The sequence below is a fragment of the Dermacentor silvarum genome, chromosome 3, assembly GCF_013339745.2.
Source record: "Dermacentor silvarum isolate Dsil-2018 chromosome 3, BIME_Dsil_1.4, whole genome shotgun sequence".
Taxonomy (NCBI): domain Eukaryota; kingdom Metazoa; phylum Arthropoda; class Arachnida; order Ixodida; family Ixodidae; genus Dermacentor; species Dermacentor silvarum.
In genome coordinates this window covers 102,695,518-102,716,001 of record NC_051156.1, presented here as the reverse complement: position 1 = coordinate 102,716,001, position 20,484 = coordinate 102,695,518, and the positions used below count along the sequence as shown (strand labels likewise).

The 20,484-nt window shown below is 47.6% G+C and overlaps 1 protein-coding gene and 1 non-coding gene across 2 annotated transcripts; both read right to left on the bottom strand.

The window, feature by feature from the left end:
* Window positions 1-254: 254 nt before the first annotated feature.
* On the bottom strand, window positions 255-13,217 carry LOC119443941 (sulfotransferase 1B1). Its single transcript, XM_049663481.1, has 2 exons — window positions 13,070-13,217; window positions 255-2,378 (listed from the first exon to the last, which is right to left on the bottom strand). The coding sequence occupies exons 1-2, from the start codon at window positions 13,082-13,084 to the stop codon at window positions 1,404-1,406; spliced, it is 990 nt and encodes a 329-aa protein (XP_049519438.1). The 5' UTR covers window positions 13,085-13,217; the 3' UTR covers window positions 255-1,403.
* On the bottom strand, window positions 11,452-11,634 carry LOC119446903 (U2 spliceosomal RNA). Its single transcript, XR_005190843.1, has one exon. It is a non-coding gene; the product is annotated as a U2 spliceosomal RNA (small nuclear RNA).
* Window positions 13,218-20,484: the final 7,267 nt, after the last annotated feature.

Here is a 20,484-nt window from a genome sequence, read left to right as displayed (position 1 = left end):
TGCTGCGCTTCCTGAAGAAGGTATTCATTATTCGGAGCCTATTCCTTTCTGCAAATTCTACGAACATCTCTCCTATAGTATTCCTAGAATCGATGCTGTAGTTGCCAGTTGCTCGCTCACCAGCCTGCTTTTCCCCCACTTTTGCATTGAAGTCGCCATTACTACAGTATAATGAGTTTGCACCTTTCTCATCGCTAATTCAACATCTTCATAAAACTGTCCTTTTTCTTCATCATCATGACTGGAGGTTGGGGCTAGGCTTGTACTGCCTTCATTCTATACCTATGATTCAGCTTTATTACGATGACTGCTACCCTGTCTATAATACTTTAGAATTCATCAATGTTGCCCGCTATGAAATTATGAATTAGAAATCCTACCCCGAATTCTCTCTTATCTGGAAGATCTCTGTAGCAGAGGACATGGCCGTTAGCCAGCACTGTATAAGCCTGACTAGTTCTAACCTCACGAATGTCAATAATATCCAGGCAATGCCTGATAATTCCTCAAACAGCCCTGCTATGCTAGCCTCACTCGAGAGCGTTCGCGTGCTGAACGCTGCAAGGTTCAGTTTCGAGTGGCGGCCTGTCCGAATCCAGAGATTCTTAGCACCCTCTGCCGCGTCGCAGGTCTGACCGCCGCCTTGGTCAGGTGCTCGGCAGCCGCGGGGGACTGAGGGCCATGGGTTAATTTCAGGAGTGGCCGAATATTGCACCAGGCAGGCCAATTCCTGTTTTGGTGAGGGAGTGCCTTTGTTGAAGCTTAGTGGGCCTTCCTAATTTGGTTGCACCTGGACTAGTACAGCCCCACGAGCTCTCGGCAATATTTATTTTTTGGCGGTGTCAGGCGCCACTCCAAGCCTGAAAATGTATTGGACTGTAAGAGAATTCGAGCTTACGACCTTGAGATAAGAAGCCCGGTATTATACCTGTGCTCGACGACACCACTTAGTAATGCCAAGTAACGCTCTCGCATTAATAAATAAAAACCTTGCCCTCCGTGCCACTCTTCATCCGCTGTACGAGAGGCCTTCCTCAACGATCAAGATCTTAGGACCTTGGTTTCACACTTGACAGCTGCAGAATGCTCCAGGAGCAATATTTTCCTCTTTCATCCCTTGCCCAGTGGAGTTTTGCTAACCGAACGTAGTCCTGGTTTGACATCCCTCCCTTTCATTTCTACACTTTTCTCTGTTTTTGCCACTGCACAACACTAACAAAAATTAAACACTACTACGACATTCAGTTCCGGCCATGTGGCAAGCATTCCTAGGAGACACGGCGTTCTTCATTCCTGCTTTCAACCAAATGGCTTTACCCAAGAAAAAAAAAAGAAATTCAGCAGCGAAATCAACTATTTTTTTACTTCAGGTTCCTGAGCATGTAATTCAATAGTTTCTTTACTCAACTCGAATTTGAAGAAAGCCTTAAAGCTTCCGCACGGAAGTCCACCCAAAGGTCCATGAAGGAAGACGTCTTCTCCAGCACAAGAATTCTCGCTTCCATTCGTCGGAGTAGTTCGGGTGTGAAGAAATCTTTCCAGCTTCCAACCTTGGCGCTTCTTACGTAAGCGAACTGACTTTTGTTGCCCCCGTAGCCTTCCATGCAAGTGACGTTCCCTCGCAACGGGGACAGTCGCAACTCCGGATGCCAGTCACTGCCGAGGTCAACCACCACTACGCTCCTCATGTGCTCCGGCGTTGATCTCTGCAGCAGCTTCTGCAGCATCTCTTCGTCTTGCTCTAGGGCCCGTCCGTAGCATTCACCCATGAAATATGCCAGCTTGAGCACGACCTCTCGGGTGTTGTTCTTCAGTTCCTCGTAGGTAAGGAATAGTACGTTCCGTTCATTGCGCAACTCGTATCCTGCAGCCACATGCTCGAAGTAGTCACCGTACCCAAAGTTTCCGCCGAGGAAAGCGTCTACTAACTCTTCGAAGGTGCCGTCCTGGAAATTGTAGTAGCTTATTCTGGTCGCCATATTGTAGAACGACACGCACACGTCCCAAGGGTTGCGAGCCAAGTAAACGTACTTGCCTTGTTCACTGACACGTTCTCTGGACAAGGGCATATGCGTCGAAAAGCATCTAAGTGGGTAGGGTGACTTCCAGTTTTTGATGTTCATGTAATCGATGAAACGCCAGCCATCGCAGAATTCTCGGTAATCATTGATTGACTCGCCTGGCCTTAAAATAAGCTGAGTGATGTACTGAATCCAGTTGGTTCCACTCTTGGGGAACGTGCATTGCACGATGTCTCCTTCTTTAGCGCGAAACTTTAGGTTTTCCCTAAAATTGTCGGGGTCTACATCGATGCACCTTGGCACACCGTCTATCGTCTGAAAAGCTGGTCTTCGACGTTGCATTGTCGTGAGCGGCATCTGAAAGATAGAGCATATTATGGTTGCAGATTACACAGTGCAGCTCTTGATTCGCGCCAATTAGAGATATTTGCAACGGTTAAAATTGAGTTATACTCTAATAATAATTTGTACCCTTTGTTCCTTACATTGCCCCTAAATAGTCTTAATCTTTATTGCGTGAAGTTTTTTTAACGTTGTGTTCTCACTACTTTACAATGAGGAACGGCGTGTGAGTATAAAGCCTTCCTGACAGAAAGGTATTAAATAAAGGCTGTGTACGAAGTATTGATTACCAGAGTTCGTGGAGCTAGATAATCCACAAAGTACGTATACAAATATTTTAAAGTGTCGTGCGAACACTCAATACACTCATATTGTGTCTATGGCGGATTCTAAAACAAGATTGTCGGCAGAATTCAGATCACGACGACCGTCGACTTTAATGCGATTAATATTCAAGCACTGTAGCGACATATCGTGTTGCTTAAAACATCGATATTTAGAGTCTGTAGGAGGTGGGGAAAGTCATGTAGGAATAATAATCTCATCAACAGAGGCGCGCGCCATAGCGGACCTCCCAGAAGGTATCTACCCCTACGAACGCCACAAAGAAAGCTTCAGTAAACGCAGCCTGCCAAGCGCAACCAGATGTATCTCACTGTGACTGTAGAATGGGGGGGTCAGCATATCTGATTTCGAAAGAACTGTGGCGCTGGCGCAAGTGCATAAATATTTATTGCAGCCGCAATATTTTTTTCATTTTTGTTTTCATTGGCTAGTACATCGAAATAAAATTGCGCTTCTTAGGTGTGCCTATATACATATGAACGCGAAGGAAGGAAAACAAGGGGCCCAATTTTGATTAGTCATATCATAAACAGCCAACAAAGACACCAAGAACCGCTTAGAGCAAAATACTTTTATTTCTTAACTGAATTAAAGGAATGATCAATTAATGAAAATGAAAATGGATGAAACAACAACTGGCCGCATGTTGCGCGCGAACTCGTCTCTTGGCCTTACGACGTGCGATGCTCTTCCCAATTTATTTACCACAGCGCCGTTTTCCCATCCCCTTTTTGAGATATTTAGGTTTGTTTGTTCTATTTCTAACACGATAACGTTAAGGGCCCGGTGTCGCAGAAAATCAGGCGTCAGCATAAGCGCCGGATTTTCACGAAGCACACCGCCCACGCAGGTCCTCCGCATGCCTCAGAGGCGTTAGTGAACTAATTGGATTTCTCAAAGTAAAATACGCCAAGAAAATTGTAAACTATGACGTAACCACAACCTATAGGCATGATAGCGTCAAATTGTAATTTGAATATACTATAAAACATAATGCTGTTGCGCCGAAACTCACAAACACAAGCCCCTTTGAAGCATTTCTACCACTCATACAGCGGCACACCGCGGCTTCCTCCTTGCAAAAATACCATTCAGATGGCGCTCGCCTCCTCGGCAGCCACTTGCGCTGCCGAAATTGGAGAAAAAAAGAAAACTAGAGTTTCTGGGAAACCTGAGAAGCATTGAGGTATCTTTGAATGCTATCGCGTTCCACACTTAAAGGTGAAGCTTAAGTGTCCTCCAGATGTTTTCCCTTTTTAACAGCGGAGCTGTTTAAGCCAGCCGTTATTTGTGGTTCTTATCAAGAAACTATCATCATCAGCAATGACGAAAGAAACAAAAAAAAAAACTTTCACGCCGAGGCTGGATTTGAACTCGCGTACCCACGATCCCAAGGCGAGAGTCGTAACCAGTAGGCTATGCAGCCAGTTTTTTTTTTCTTACATGGTATTTATTGCACCATGTATATGCGAGAAAAATACTATCTGCTAAAACGTGCAAGCACCCCCCACACATTACATATTCACGGCCTACAAAAGACCTAAAACATCGTTAAGCACATCCTGCACGCACAAAACTAGCCACCTTTTTAGGCATCAAAGCTAGGCTATACAGCCACGCTTGCACAACATGAATTTATGCAAAGCATATGATTGCGTGTGATATAAGAAGCATATGGTTGCTGAATTTTCCTATTCGGCAACCATGGAAGAAATTAGAGCAAGTGGTTGAGGACCTTAGCCGAGAAAGTGTAAGAGTGGGGTCGACGATTAATATGCAGAAGACAAACAATGTCCAATAGCGTGGCAAGGGAATAAGAATTCAGGATTGCCAGTCAGCCTCTAGAGTCTGTAAAGGAGCACGTTTATCTCGGTCAGTTACTCACAGGGGACCCTGATTATGAGAAAGAAATTTACTGAAGAACAAAATTCGATTGGAGTGCATACGGCAGGCATTGCCAAATCCTGACTGGGAGCTTACCACTGTCGTTGAAAAGAAAAGTGTACAATCATTGGATTCTACCGGTGCTAACATATGCGGCAGAAACTTGGAGGTTAACAAAGAAGCTCGAGAACAAGTTGAGGACCACACAAAGAGCGATGGAACTAAAAATGTTAGGCCTAACGTTAAGAGACAGGAAGAGAGTGGTGTGGATCAGAAAACAAACGGGGATGGCCGATATTCTAGTTGAGATTAAGCGGAAGAAATGGAGCTGGGCAGGCCATGTAATGCGTAGGACGGATAGCCGGTGGACCATTAGAGTTACAGAATGGATACCAAGAAAAGGGAAGCGCAGTCGAGGGCGGCAGAAAACTAGGTGGGGTGATGAAGTTAGGAAATCAGCATGCGCAAGTTGGAATCAGCTAGCGCTTGACAGGGGTAATTGGAGATCACAGGGTAATTGGAGATCATCAGCCTATATTTATATCCACTGCAGGATGAAGGCCGGCAGTGGAAATAAATATAGGCTGATGACGATGATTGCGTTCGAGCGTCGTCGTCTTCTTCGTCCACACTGGCGGGTTCGCACGCGCTCTTGCCAGTGCACTACGAGGTGCGGAAGAGGTTTTGCGCGATGTTCTCGGGAGAGAGATAAAGAAAAGCTGAGCGAGAGAGAGAGGCGCATTCACGGAGCAGGTCTGCTGGAACGCGTTGTCGGCATTGCAACGCGGTGGAACGCGGTGTGGTCATTGGAACGCGGTGTCGGTGTTGCAAGCTGCGCTATGCAACGCGCAGTGAGCCTACTGCGGGCATGAAGAGAATGCCGGTGAGCGGATTATACAGAGCTTGACGAAGTATGACTGTGGAGAACTTGCCGTGAGTCCGTCTCGCGAGGCGAGGAAAGATCTCGTGACGGTGGTGTTGCGCATGCTCCAGCATGCTATCTAAGCCATCAAGACGCAATCAATCGGCCAGCTTCGCTGTGTCTTGAGCTTTGCGCGGCCTAGTGCAAGCTTTCGCTTTTTTTCAATAGAGCTGTTGAAGCCTTTCGTTTCCCCGCGTAGCGGTCGCAAAAACTCGCTTAGCGAAAACGACGCTGCGCGTTGCCTAGCAACCACCTGTCACAGCTGCCCCTCGCACCTCCTAGCTCCTGCAACGCTCTTCCGCCGCCGCGCCAGCGATGATGTCACTGCGAGTTGCATAGCGCAGCTCGCAACACCGACACCACGCTCCAATGCCGACACCGCGTTCCAGCAGACCCGTTCCGTCAATGCGGTCGCCTAGCAATCACTTAGCCAGCTTCGCCCAGCGATGTCATTGCTTCGCGCCGAAATTCTTGCTTTGCTGAGTCATGAGAACACTTTGTGAAGCTTGGCCATGACGTCGCACTGATTTTAAAGATCATGTCACCGCGAAGGCGACACACACAACTCTCGTAGATTTCGCACTCAGTAAATGTAACATGTTACGGCCGAAGAAGTACAAGGTTCCCGAAGAAGAAGCCACTCAGCTGGAAGCTCCTCGTGCCGCCAGCGAGAACGAATGCGGCGATTGCGTGCTAAAACGGAGTTTCGCACCAAAGCCGCTGCTGCTAAACATGCTAGGCCTAGTAAAACCAGGAAGAAGCTAGGTCGATCGCCAGCTCCACTGTTTACTCCAGCCTTGCACCACTAGTGCAAGCTGCCCATATTTTTTCATCTCCCTCTTTTTCTATGTGTGTGCATTTTTCTTTATCTTCCTGTCTCCACTTACCCTTTCCCCAGCGCAAGGATGCAAACTGGATATCTATCTGCCGGTTAACGTCCCTGCCTTTCACCTCTCATTTATCTGTATTTTTGTCAGCTAGAACTATAGCTGGGGAATGTTAAATATATATATATATATATATATATATATATGTATATATATCCTCACCATCAACAGCCTATATTTATGACCACTGCAGTACGAAGACCTCTCCGTGTGATCTCCACTTACCCCTGTCTTGTTCTTTATGTTTTATTTATTTATACGTCATCCTCATCGTCATCATCAGCCTATATTAATGTTCACTGCAGGGCGAAGGCCTCTCCCTGTGATCTCCAATTACCCCTGTCTTGCGCTGGCTGATTCCAACTTGCGCCTGTAAATTTACTAAATTGATCACCCCACCTAGTTTTCTGCCGTCCTTGACTGCGCTTTCCTTCTCTTGGTATTCATTCTGTAACATCATCATCATCTTCATCATCAGCCTACATTTATGTCCACTGCAGGACGACGGCGTCTCCCTGCGATCTCCAATTACCCCTGCTTTGCACTAGCTGATTCCAATCTGCGCCTGCAAATTTCCTAACTTCATCATCCCACCTAGTTTTCTGCCGCCCCCGACTGCGCGGTAACATACTAAAGCCCAATTGGGCTATCGCAGGAGTGGCTATGCGCAGCCTCCCGCATTTTTAACTATATCGCACGAGTGTCCTTCACGCGTCATTTTATCGCCTTTAACGGCAATAATCAGCGAGACCTGCAGAAGTACTCTAAAGCACGCTAAGCACTCTCCTGTGCAAGAGTCGTCTAATACGATGTTTCCTCCAGGACGACGCACTAACACTCGCGCGATATAATAGTTAAAAATGCGGGAAACTGCACATTTCATATAACATCAAAAAGTTTTCTGCTCAAATGAACTTCAACATCGTAAAAATCACGATTGTTTCAAAATCAAAGGTACCACAGGTGCTACGGAGTTTATTGGCGTTTAAGGGAACCGAAGTCACGTCAGGTTCAGCGCAGAGAGGTCCCGATCAGTTCCATCCAAGCGCCAGCGCGAGGAAAGCAGCGACACCTGCCTTTTGGTCTTTGTGTTCTTCAGTTCAGGAGCCATGCGGTCACAGCGACGCTTGTGCTATCTTCGTCATTACAATGGCCCCACGAGAGAAGAGTAGCCACACTGGCGACTCACGGTGACGACAGGATAAAGTGATCATAATATGGTTTAAGCCGGCTGAAGTACACGGTCTCGCGACTGCGATGCAGAAGGTCGTCAGACGGCGTCAGAAGTTCAACCGCAGAGTTCGCAGCAGATATACAGGACGACCATTCGGTAGGGTCCGCCGTATTGAGCCAGCAGCTTAGATGAAATGCCGGGAACGTGAGGCGGAATCAACAACCGAACGTGGGAGCCGACACGGAACGTGGTAGTGCTCAGGTCGCTGTGATGTCGATTCCTCTGGTGTGCTTGACCTTCCGTCTAGTAGGTACGGGCAAGTTGGCGGCATTCTTCTGTGCACTTCGCTACTTCTGATAAAGGCCGATACTGCGTCGAGCGTGGCGGAAAACCTGTGATCACTTGAGTCAGGGTAGTGTAAGCTCAGGTTACAAGCGGGAGAACCATGTCCCAGTTCGAGTGGTCCGGTGCGACGTATGTAGTAAGCATGTCGCCAAGAATGTGATTGAAGCGCTCAGTTAACGTATTGGTTTGAGGATGTTATGCGGTTGATGTGCGGTGGATGACGTGGCACTCGGCAAGCAGGGCTTCAACCACTTGGGAAAGAAAGACATACACCCTGTCATAGACGAGTTCTCGAGGAGCACCATGTCGAAGCACAGATGAAGAAAGCAGCCTCGCGTACTGTAGGGGCAGCAAGGGCGGCTATCTCAGTATATCGGGTGAGGTGATCAACACCAACGATTATCTATCGGCTTCCAGACGTAGTGGACGGGAGTAGTCCGTAAAGGTCGATGCCAACGCGATCGAAAGTCCATGCAGGGCAAGGTAGAGGCTGAAGAGCGCCGGCCGAAGCGTTGCGGAAGAACCTTGCGTTCTTGACATACTTCGCAAGCACGGATATACTTGAGGACAAAGCTGTACATACCGCGCCAGTAGAAGCGTTGGTGCAACCTTGCGTAAGTCTTCAGCACTGCTGCGTGAGGGCTCTGTGGGTGGACATGAAAAGCGGCACAGATAGTGGAGCGCATGTGACGTGGTATTACGAGAAGCCCTTTGCGACCATCCCGTATAGTTCGGCGATAGAGCGTGCGAGGTTTTTGCCAGAACATTGCCCTTGAGAAAGAACAACATATGCGTTCCCGGAATCGGGTGCTCACATTTAATGAAGGAGAAGCTGACGTAGCAAGCAGTCGTAGTTTTTCAGTATAGTATTTCGACTTCGATTGCTAAGTTTATTTGTGTGATCTCTTGCTGAACGCCAGAGCCAACGATACACTACGGAGCGTCAAATTGTGCTTTTGAAGCGAATCTGTCTTTGCGGTTCCTCCCAAACATTTCTGATCGTTACTGCTGCATGCTCCTATTGCTGTAGTTGCTGTCTTACTGAAAGTTCACACGCAATGCAACACACCGGCTATTATGTAGCCACATCTGTACTATACCCTTGCAAATCGGCCTGTGCTCGGTTCTGTTCTCTAGTGAATTACGCGGCGAAACAACAAACGGTACCTAAATATTATCACTGCTACAAGTATAGCCCCTAAAAGCCATTACTTTATTAAAGCGAAGATTTCTGTGCCTTCGTTGAAAGGGTATTGAACGTCTTCTCGGCCTGTCTCTAGCCGAGTATATTGGCCGATATTAAAGAGTACAATAGTAAAGCGGGCCGACCCTGAAGACGGTGTCATCGCAAACTGGGCCCTTCTCGGAGACAGTGGGATGCCCGGTCGCGGGGCCATGTGGGTCGCATGATGTATAGGGGTCTTCGCGGCTTGCTTTCATTCCACGCAGGCGCGTAATCACTAGGCTGAAAGTTGCTGTGTGTCCGATAAACAGTTGTATAGCATTTAATTAGGCTCTTCACGAAAACATTGCTGCACAATATGTGCGTCGAATGTCCGTACTTTTTCATACCGATGAATGTGCAGTCTGCAGATGGCCTCACTGTCACTGTTGGTGGTGACAAGAGGTAAACATCTGTTCAGGAAATACGCAGTAGTACAACGAAAGCAGTGTTTAACAATGTTCTGCAATATTGTCTCAGCAAAAAGCCGCAGAACCGTCTCGTACCCGTTACTGTCAGATGTGGCGTGTATTATCAGGTTGACAGACATAACCGAACTGAAACAGATGCAAAGCAAAAAAAATCACAGCATATCCACGGGGTGAATGATGATGACTGGGCGAAGCTCCGGAGGGAATCATCGGATCTCCCGCTTAAGGGGACGCTAGCACAAACGCGTTAGAAACGTGCAGTACTCTCTAGTAAGGGGGAGCGGCCACAGCGTCTTACGCAGCCATTTACACATGCCGGAACGTGCACCGCGTTTGCCGACGCCATCACATGACTGCTGAGAGAGTATACCCCCCGTATTCAGAAACGCTCCTCGACTTGAACTTGACTTGCCACCGCTTTGGGCAGCGCGTTCGAAACGCGTTGAAGGTAAGGCGGAGAGGCCACAGCGTCTTACACCAGCTTCTTACACGGGCCGTAACGCGCTAGCACAAACGCGTTAGAAACGCGCTAGAAACGCGGCCTTTCGTTAATGTTGGGTATTTATTGCCATCGTGGTGCGTGTGTCCATGTCCGCTTCGTGGCGTAGTGGGCTAACGCCGCGCGCTCGGAAGCGAGGGGTCCCTGGTTCGATTCCGCGCTACGGACACAACTTCGGAATTTTTTTTTCTCATTTTTCTCAGACTGGTTACACACTACTACTACGACGACGGGGACGAACGGGTGCCGCTATAAGGAGCTTCGCCCCTAAAAAAATGTCTGAAGTAGTGTGCACCTAATCAGGCATAGAACTAGAAGCACCTGATTAGCACGCGTTTGCGCGGCTTTCTAACCATAGCCAACACGCACCATTCCTTGAAGTGGACCCTAAGCCCCGACCGTCGTGCAGTTTTGTCGCTAATAAAAAATACAGCTTTGGTGAAAACGTGCAGGACCGCTCAGAAAGTAGCGAAGAAAGTGCGTTTTTTTGTGCTTCACAGTGATAGCGGTGCTGTTTTTTCAATGGGCAGATGCAACGAACTGGCCATATCCCATTTCAATCAATTCTAGCGTACTGTGACTCATGCGGGAATGAGCTTGCCGACGAGGAGGCAAAAGGGCCTCTACAATGCCAAAGTAACATCTATCCCATTTTCTTGACCGAACAGTTACGCTTTCAATGCTCGAAAATACAAGAACATAGTGGACACAGCCGAATAATCGTCATCGCCACCTTCACGATGTCGACCCAGCCATGCGATTCCTATGTTTGCGGCCACAATCAAGATTATTAAGCAGACTTGCAGCGCGGGCGTTTACTGGGTACTACCTAGAGCTTATTCACCATGCAAAACAATTCGGACTGTGAGGAAGGCTACGATCACTGACAGAGCATATGTGTAACTGCTAGAATCAATCTTTTCTCGGCCATCTTGCGTACTACGCGCAATTGTCTGTAATATATTTTTTCTTTTCGTTTGTTTGAATCTTTAATCAAGGCTTTAACGTGTTACAAGTATCTGGGAATGGGCAAACGAATGCGTCCTCATATTTAGAACACATCCACAGGCAAAACTACTGAGACGCACATCTAGCCATAAGGTCACAAAGACGCAGCGGTTGTTATAAATGATCTATTGTGTTGAATTTCAAGAAGTATTTGTGATCATTTATTATATTACGCAGAAGAATCTCATAGAACGAAAGCTGAAAGGCAGTGTACGACAGAATTATACTAGTTGGATAGCGGCAATTTGCCATACGTTTTTACCATACCAGCCTGAAGCGCGCCGTTTCTGCGCCGCGTGTTATACGAGGCCCCACGGTATCGCACCTGTTTTTACAGCGAAGCTGTATATGACTATTTTCCAGTGGATCGATGTCCGTAGACCAAGAATCCCGAAGATAGTGCAATACCAGGCCTACCCGCGGCGGAGTTGACGCAGGCTTCGAGCACTCCACCAACTTGCAAAAATAAGTATAATATCTTGGGTCCAAATACAGGCCGTATCAAATATTAAGCTGACAAGGACAGATAATTCACTTTGACCCGCGTCAGCCATGTCTACGTTCGCACCATAGACATCTACGCCATCCCGAGAATTCAAACTAGTGCTGACCAATCTGAGTGTCTTCTGTCTGCTGCCGTCATGCTCTACGTAGGCTCCTGTCCTCAGTACTGCTCTGACTGTGAAATGGGTAGGCCGCCTGTTGTAGGGTCTGAAGAAAAACAGCCTGCCTACCTAAAACGACGGCGTGAGCAGAAAAGGGAATGGGCGCGGCGGTGGCGGAAGGAGACTGCCGACGATGAGCGGTCCGCGGAAGCCAAGCGTAAGCGTGCTGCCTGTCAGGACCGCTAGGCGAATAGAAATGTAACTGTCTATGTGGCCCCGATCCCGCAAACTTGGAACGTTTCGCCGGAGCAACGGTCAATCACCACGTACGGAGCTTCGCCGGTCATCCACCTTTTACAGAGTGGAATGACTCTCGACTTTTTCAATGACGATCCTAACTGCATGTACACGTTTGCACCGTATGATTGGTCGCGAGACATATTATTCATGTTTGATTAACTTTTCTCACCTTAGATTCACGTTAATGCACTTTAATTACCTATACTTCACTTTATTGACCTTTGCATTCACGTACTTTACCATAGATACACATGTAACACTAAGAACACATAGGTGATACATTTAAATGTATCACCTCTAATCACTTGTCATGCTATTTAATGTGTCTGAGACCTCTCTTGATTTTTTTTGAGTGGCTTTATAGCTAGTACTATCTTAGTGTTCTTAAGCATAATCACGGGATCCCGTGGCATTCGGCACTATCGGTGCAGTCTAAAGGTGGCGCGTAAATGGTTTGCGAATGCTCAGTGGTCACATGAATTTTGGTGCCATAACACCGGATGGACGGTGGTCGTATATTTCGACCCTGACCAATCTAAGGCGTTCGCATTAATAAAAACAGGCACTGCAAGCCGAATCTAGTCGTTTATATAATGCTGAGCCCCCGCACTTCAACAGTGTGTGAACATTGCGAAGACTCGTTGAGACAACTACAGTGTGGGCCAGACAAGCAACGGGGATGTACCAAACGGACGCACACAAGCCTATGAATTGGACGGAAACCTGACATGCTTGAAAGTTTTCAGGGAGCACTTAAACAATTAGAATAGCTGCGAGTATAGGGTGTAAAGACCGACTGGTGCCATGGCAACATATGTTGGCAGCATTCCTTACGCTTTCAGGCCTGCAGAAAAAGAAGCCTGGCCGATACGTGACGATTGATATGTAGAAGTTCAGCACCAAGCTATAATGCGAGGCACTGCGAGAAATAGTTTTAGGCCACACGCATGTTCCCGCATGCGAGGTGGGTGGGATTTTGGTGTTTATTGACTCGATCGCAAGCAGGTTTCTGGTAGAACAAAATATCCAACGAAACTACAGTGGCCGGGAATGCTAAAAACGAATAATATGGCTGAAAACTTACATGATATGAAGCCATGCCCAAACCTTCATCAGCGTTCTTTCTCACTGTTGTGGCTGCGGCAGGCAATGCCGAAGTCAGAGGATGGAAGCAAAGCTGTTTATTGGGCAAGCGAGTCCCTAACGGGTTGAAAGAACCACACACAAAAGTGCAGGGTGCTTATATAGGCACGCCAGCAAGTAGAACGCCAATAGACACATGACACGCAGCGATGCACCATAAGATAGACGCAAAGACGCGTCTCTGATAGACACAAGGACGCGTCTCTGTGAGTCGCAAGGACGCGTCTCTGATAACACAAAACTCTTTCCTCTTAATTTTTTTCGTTACGGTTTGTACCGATCAGGAGGCTTTCTGGCGCGGGTGCGGCGTCAAAGAGCTTGCTTTCTGGAGCCAATGCAGTGTTACTTTGTGGGGACTGTATCTAATGCTTTGCTCCGGAATAGCAGCACGGGATGAAGATTGCAAGTTCTCTGAAGGCACCGCTGGGTTCGGTAGCAACCCTGTAGACTCAAAAGGAGGCTCTGGGGGCGAAGCAGGCGACTCAGAACTAGGTTTTGTAAACGCTGGGGGAATACATGTAGGCAGTGGCTCGGCCTCAGCCAACAAGGATGGGCACAAGTTGTCGGCTTGAACGAATCTGCTTTCTTGATCAACTTGTAGGATGGAAGTTGAAGAGCTGTATCGCTCTTTTACGACGCCGCAGAGCCATTTCTCATCACCGGGACGAAGACCTTGCACTAGAACCGGATCATTCAGCCTGAAGGGCCGCTAGGCTCCCCGCTTTGCCGCACTATGCCGCACACCATTGTTGCGGAGGAAGTTACTGGGTGTAGTAGCCGTGAACTGTGGACCGTTATCAGTTACAACGTTCTCCGGAAGTCCATATGCTGCAAAAACATAGCGCAGTTTTTCGATCGTTCTGTCGGTTGTCCTTGATGACATCAGGATGGCTTGCACCGACTTTCAATGCGCATCAATAACACCAACAACTACTGGTTCTCTGTGAAAGCGAAGTCCAGATGCACTCGCTGCTACCTGCGTGTAGGCCATCTGCACGTCAGCAATGGCACTTTTCATGGATCATTTTGTGTTAACTTGCGTGTGTTGCATCGCCGACCTAGACAATAATGTCTTCTTCTAGCCTCGGCCACCAGACACAGCTACGAGCGAGCACTTTCATGCACGTCGTGCCTGAGGGACCTTCGTTTAATAGGAGGAACACCTTCTCACGTAAACGTTCAGGGATCATGACACTGTTACCCCGCGTGACACATTGCTCATCGATTAAAAACTCATGTCGCCTAATAAAATAAGCAGACAAAGTAGAGCACTGCACGGGCCGATTTTTGCAGCCCGGGCCCGTTTTTACGTTGGGCGGGCCGCCCGAGCCCGATCAAAACTTTTATGGCGAGACCCGGGCCCGGCCCGGGCCCGGAAATATCTACGTTACCCGCCCGGCCCGGTCCGCCAGTGGCGTAGCCATAAATTTTGTTCGGGGGGGGGGGGGGGGGGGGGCTCAGGTTGCAGCGCAGCCTCCTCCTTATAGAATTTGTCGAGGGATCAAATGCATGAATAATAACTGCATTGCCAATTCCATTGTATATTAGATGCTGCAAACGAATTATTGAGCGCTATGCACTGTCCATTCAAATATGTATGTTGTCATACAAGACTAAATTCGTATGCCCCAAAAATTGTGGCAGAAATAACTGATATCAATGCTTCCGCGTTTTTTTGTCTAATTAATAAGTAATATAAACATCACATGAACTTTAGAACTATTGACCCTTTTCGCGGAGCAGTTTGTTTTAGAGAAACGAGATGGCGCTCACGGCGGTGCGCCATACCTCTCCTCAGCGACCGCGCACGAATACGAAACCATTACCGCTTCTACCTTGCTTCTGTGCGATCAGCTGTCGGAAATGCAACGGAGTTTTCGCTAACACACTGTGCTCCAATCATGCTAGATTGAATAATGTGGATTGAAGACGTGTGCAGTAGTTGGCTGCAAAAATAGTCACTGGCATGTTAAGGAATAGAATGAATCTGTGTGGCGAAGTTCAGCGGACCACTGCTGCAACTGTCCGAACGTGTTACCGGCACTTCGTGATGTACAGCTTTCCTCGAGGACGCAGAAATTTGCTCATCCTCCAGCCTTGTATCGCTAACCTTCAAAGAAAGGGCTTCACCCCAGAACGTCGGCAAGAATGAGTACCACTCGTTAAACAATCACAAAGGGAGTAGCGCCGCTTCCTGTCATAATAAGTTTCGCGCACGTTATCTATACACATCTGTCCAAATGGCAGGAAAACGTACGCCCACTCTATCGCCGACGTATCAAGAATAAGTGAATGGACTCACACTTGAACATATGCGCACTGTATACACACAATAAATGACGGACTACACCTATGGCGCACCAATGGTCGAAGCTGAATGTTTCGTGATGGTCCACAAGAGTAAGCCAGTTACTAGCTGTAATATGTATTTGCTACAAGGTATTACAATGTACAAAACAGCTACGTTTCAAGCCTTGTGCGCAGCAAGAACAAATCTATCGGATTCGGAACTGAGCACACCCGCGAGTGATTAGGCAGAAAATAATCAGATAGTGGCCACACCGAGGAACTTCACTGAGTCAGAAACTGACAAGCCACTGCTTCAAAATATTTGCCGAATAAAGAAGAAAGAGCAAAACATACTAATCCTGACTGAATTCATAATCGGACAGCTTGGAATACATATTTGGCCCAGCCTTTAGAACAAGCACCATATACGCTGCTTATGCCATTTGGACATAGCTTAATCAGCTCCGGAAGCGCTTTTGCATGTTCTCTGAAGCTGTGATCAAACCTTCGTGTCGTCCATCTAGTGTCCGTCTATGATATCTCCGAAAACAGAGGTTTTCTAAGCCGCGCCGGCGTCATACACTTCCATTGTAAACAAGGAGGCAGCGGAGGCAGTTGAGGCAAGCAATGGACGCGTCACCACGTGATCAACTATGGCAGCGCCCACGGGATCGCTGCGAAAAGGGTCAATATCAGTTCGAAACCAGCCAAGCAGTGCATGCAGCTTATAGTAAAAACGTAAAGGCCATGAAATGAATAAGTTGAGGACAAATATTTTGATGAATCTTTGTCATTCAATAACCTTGTTTAGATTTTTCTACATATGCAACGGCCAGGAAGAAACCTCAATGACGCTATCCCTCGTTGCAATCGATTGCACAGGAGCAGCTGTAACTCGTCGTGTATTGTAATTACACCGAGATAATACTCGCAGCAGCGAGTACAAATAAAATGTGGGAGTTCTGCAAATTATATATTAGAAATTGCGAAGATAGAATGGAATATACAAATGCGAAGATACAACTCGCGAAAGGGCAAAAAAAAAGAGTCGCTGGAAACAAAGTTCGCTGCTTGTATACACAAAACCTCGCAATAAGATATTTAAAAATACGTATGAGTCTCCAATAAATCTACGTATTTAAGCAAACGTTACTGTATATAATGCGTCAAAGAAGACAAATAAACATGTTGCTCAGTCACAGATAGTAAACTTTGCGCACAGAAAGACAGATGATCTAGGGAAGAACATAACTATGATCGCAGAAATCGTGATATGTACTTGGGCCATGCAGCGGTCGCGACAGCGCCATGTGGGTAGAATAATAGAGGAATAATGCATAGATCAGTACGAAAATGTGTAATTTAACTGCCTGCACAACGCCAACAATTATTCTGCACCCAAAATTAAAGGAGGGTATTCCTTCGTTTCAAAAAAGAAATAAAAGCAGGTAGCTGAAAATGAAAGAAAAGGACAAACGAAGGCCACAGATGATGCGGTAAGTTGAACTACCCAATATCCGAGTGTGTTTTTTGGCGAACGCCGCGTGCCATGGGCCGGGCTTTCAATGAGCAAGGTCGGTCAAAATTGGTTATCGGTATTCTCGTAATTTTTGTATTCGCGTGATAATTGTTATCATGATGCTAACTGCTAGAATAAACGACGAAAATTTCTGCGGTTTTAAAAGCGAATGAACGGTCATACGTTTTCATAATTAAGAACTTATGGACCTGAAGCAACAGTGCTTTTTACTTGCATTGATTTTTGCTGCTTCGCTATCTAAAGGACAAACTTCTCTCGGTGGGAAAGTTGAGCGAAGCGGTCAATGACTTCGGACACGTTGATGCCGACGTCTCTGTGGCTGTATAGAAGCGCCAGCCTAACCATGCGTTCCACAGACATTGTAGAGCGCAAGTAGTTTTTTAGTAAACTCTTGTTAAAAAATATTCTCTCTGCGCTGGCAGTGGTCACTGGAAGGGTGACTAGAAGCTGCAGCAGTATTTACACATTTACATAGAACCTGCTGTCGCAGTGAGATATGGGCATCTATTCCGGTGCTAAAACCTAAAACACTCCCTTGATGTCGATGGCATACTTGTTTAGGTACCTTGCAGAACCAGTAGGCTGTTCGATTCCAGCGATGCCGCGTTTCGTCAGGAAGTATGGAGAAGCAGCGTGCTTCTGAATCTAGGCTTTCTTTGATAATGTCACCACAAATTTCTATAATTTGGTTTTGTGCGTCTGGGCTTAAATACAAGGCATTACTGGAGCAAATTTCCAAATGGTTCTTCAGATCCACAATCAGCTCGTATGCGAAGAAGCACTCTGAAAATGCCTGTATTTTCAGCAGGGGCACTGCTTAAATCCATAGGGCCCCTGTCCCTGTGGCCACGGAGAGCCAGACCTTGTCGCCCGCAAAAAAAAATTCTCAATAATAGGCCGTTTACTTTCTTCTGTTTTCTCATACTTTACTTTGCCGTGCTCTGGTCCAGCTGATCAATGACATTGGGCACGCTTCCTGAAAATGTTTGCAGAAAAGTATCAGCTGCTAGCTGACAGTCCCGGTGATATGTAGTATTTTCGTGTGTGTGGGAGATTGCGAGCGCGCGCTTCCATTTATGGAACGGCTTGGACACGAGCGTTCCAGTGCGCGCATGTTGGCCCAAGTTTATGAGTACATTAACTCCATAAAGTTCTAGAATTGAAAATCGTTTAAAGCATGCCTTTGTAAATGTCAGCGCACCTTTCGCGTCAAAAGTTTATGAGAACTTTATACCCATAAAGTTTCGTAATTGAAATCCATGCGCTCCGTATATTCCGCGGCCGCTGCGAGATGCCGCAACGCGCCCGCTCGCTATAGAAAAGCCGTTGAAAGTTTGTGCTCGGATGGGGCTCCTTGCGTTACGTGACTCCAGGTGCAAGGGCGTTGTCACGAAATCCAGCCCCAGTTCGCAATGTTCGCGCCGAAATGTCTTTTCGAGCGTGAAAAAGACATTGTAGACAAAATCCAGAATGATTGTCGGCGTCGGTGGTAGTTTTGGTCGGTGGTGCATGCCCGCACGAAAAAATTTCGGGGGAGGGCTGAAGCCCCATCAGCCCCCCCCCCCCTGGCTACGCGCCTGCGGCCCGCCACCCCTTTACCATAGGCCCGAGCCCGGCCCGAGCCCGACTCGAAACCTGCCCGAACCCGACCGGAGACCGAAAAATAATGTTTTTCAAAGTTGAGACGCCCGAGAATAACTCGCTGCCCGTTACATGCACATCACCAGAAAGCCCGAGCCCGGCCTGGGCCCGCGTCAAAAGGCCCGAGCCCGGCCCGGGCCCGGGTCAAAAAGCACACGCCGGGCCCGAGCCCGTGTAAAAACTGTTCTACCCGGCCCGGCCCGGCCCACGGGCCGGGCCGCGCCCGGGCTTTCGGGTAAGCCCGAGCCCGTGCAGTGCTCTAAGACAAAGCACTATCGGCTACGTGCGCTGGTCAGCCATTCAATGTGCAGTCAAGCACTTTAGACAAAACAGGATCTGTGCGAGTACCCTCATATAAATCCACCACGCATAATGACGCCTAGTTCACGGCAGAAATTAAAAATGCATAGTCTGAAACTTCGTTTTCATTTCGAAACGGCAAGCGCGACAGATCGAGAGCATTTCCAACAAAACTGTCTTTTTGATACACCCACTGGTAATCATATGCTGCAAGCAATAACGCTCAGCGTTGTATTCTTGCTGCCGACACAACTCGTACGGGCTTTCCGTGTGCCAAAAGACCAGCTAAATGCTGATCATCACAATAAATTACAAAAGTACGACCACGGAGATAGTTATGAAACTTTTTGAGCCCGAATATTACAGCAAGGGCTTCTTTTTCTATGTGAGCGCGGCCCTGCTTAGCCTTGCTCAATGCTCTGGACGCGTCAGCAATTGGCCTCTCGTCTTTTCCAGTTTTGTGGAAAGTATGGAACCAACATCGCAAACTAGTCCCAACTTCTTCTTTCGGCCATAATTCGTCCAAGACGGTGTCTTGCGTGAGCCACGTTTTACTCAGTTCAAAAGCCTTTTCTGCCTCACTTGACAATTGGAACCCTTTTCTTGGGTTCAGAGCATTGTACAAGGACGTCACTTTAGAAAACATGTTCGGTACAGATTTACCATAAAAATTGATCAAACCAATTTGCGCTCGCCGACTCTGCGTCATTCTTTGGTATAGCTGTGTGCTTTATCGCTTGAACTTTCTGATTATATGGGTGTATACCATTCAAGTCCAAAACGTGTCGCAGATAATACACGGACGTTTGAAAGAACTTGCATTTTTCTTTCTTTACTCGAACGCCCTTTTCATGAAATTGCGATACCGTGCTCTCTACTTTCTATATACTGGAGGAGGAGGAAACAACTTTATTGATACCATGTACTCGGTCAGGTGAGGGAGGGGGGACAGGGAAAGAGGAAGACGGTGGGCCCTCATGGTAGCTCTAGGTAGCTGAAAGTTCTTGTGCTTCGGCGACCCCAATGGCCCAGCATACGATCCGGAGTTGGTCTTCCGGCCGTAAGCTGCGTAGAGCAGCCTCCGAACGCTCCTGTCGCTCAGCCTCCCGAAAGGCGGGAGTAGGTTTGTTTGGGCAATAACGACATATATTGTTACGTGGATACGTCAAAAAAGGGTTTATTTACTATATTTACAAGTGACAGCGACTGGCACCACAACAACAACGATGGCGTGCCGGGATACCGCTCGTCGTCTTTCTCGTCTGCTATGCCACTTGTATTTTCTGCGCAGGATAGGCGAATGACTCATACATTACCCCCCGGCGCCGAAAGCACCCACTCGGTGCAGTCGAAGTACGACGGCACGGAAAATGTTCAATGCAGGACATGGTAGGGCTTCAGGCGGACGACGTGCACGGTGTCGGTGCGGGGTTGAGCCGATGGGGACGAAGACAGTGGAGCGATTTCGTACGTTACGTCGGGTACTTGGCGACACACTCAATGTGGGCCGGTGTACGCAGTGTTTGGAGCACGGTGTATTTTTTGCTGCAACATAAGGCAAGTGCTCGATATAGGGTTAGCCTTGT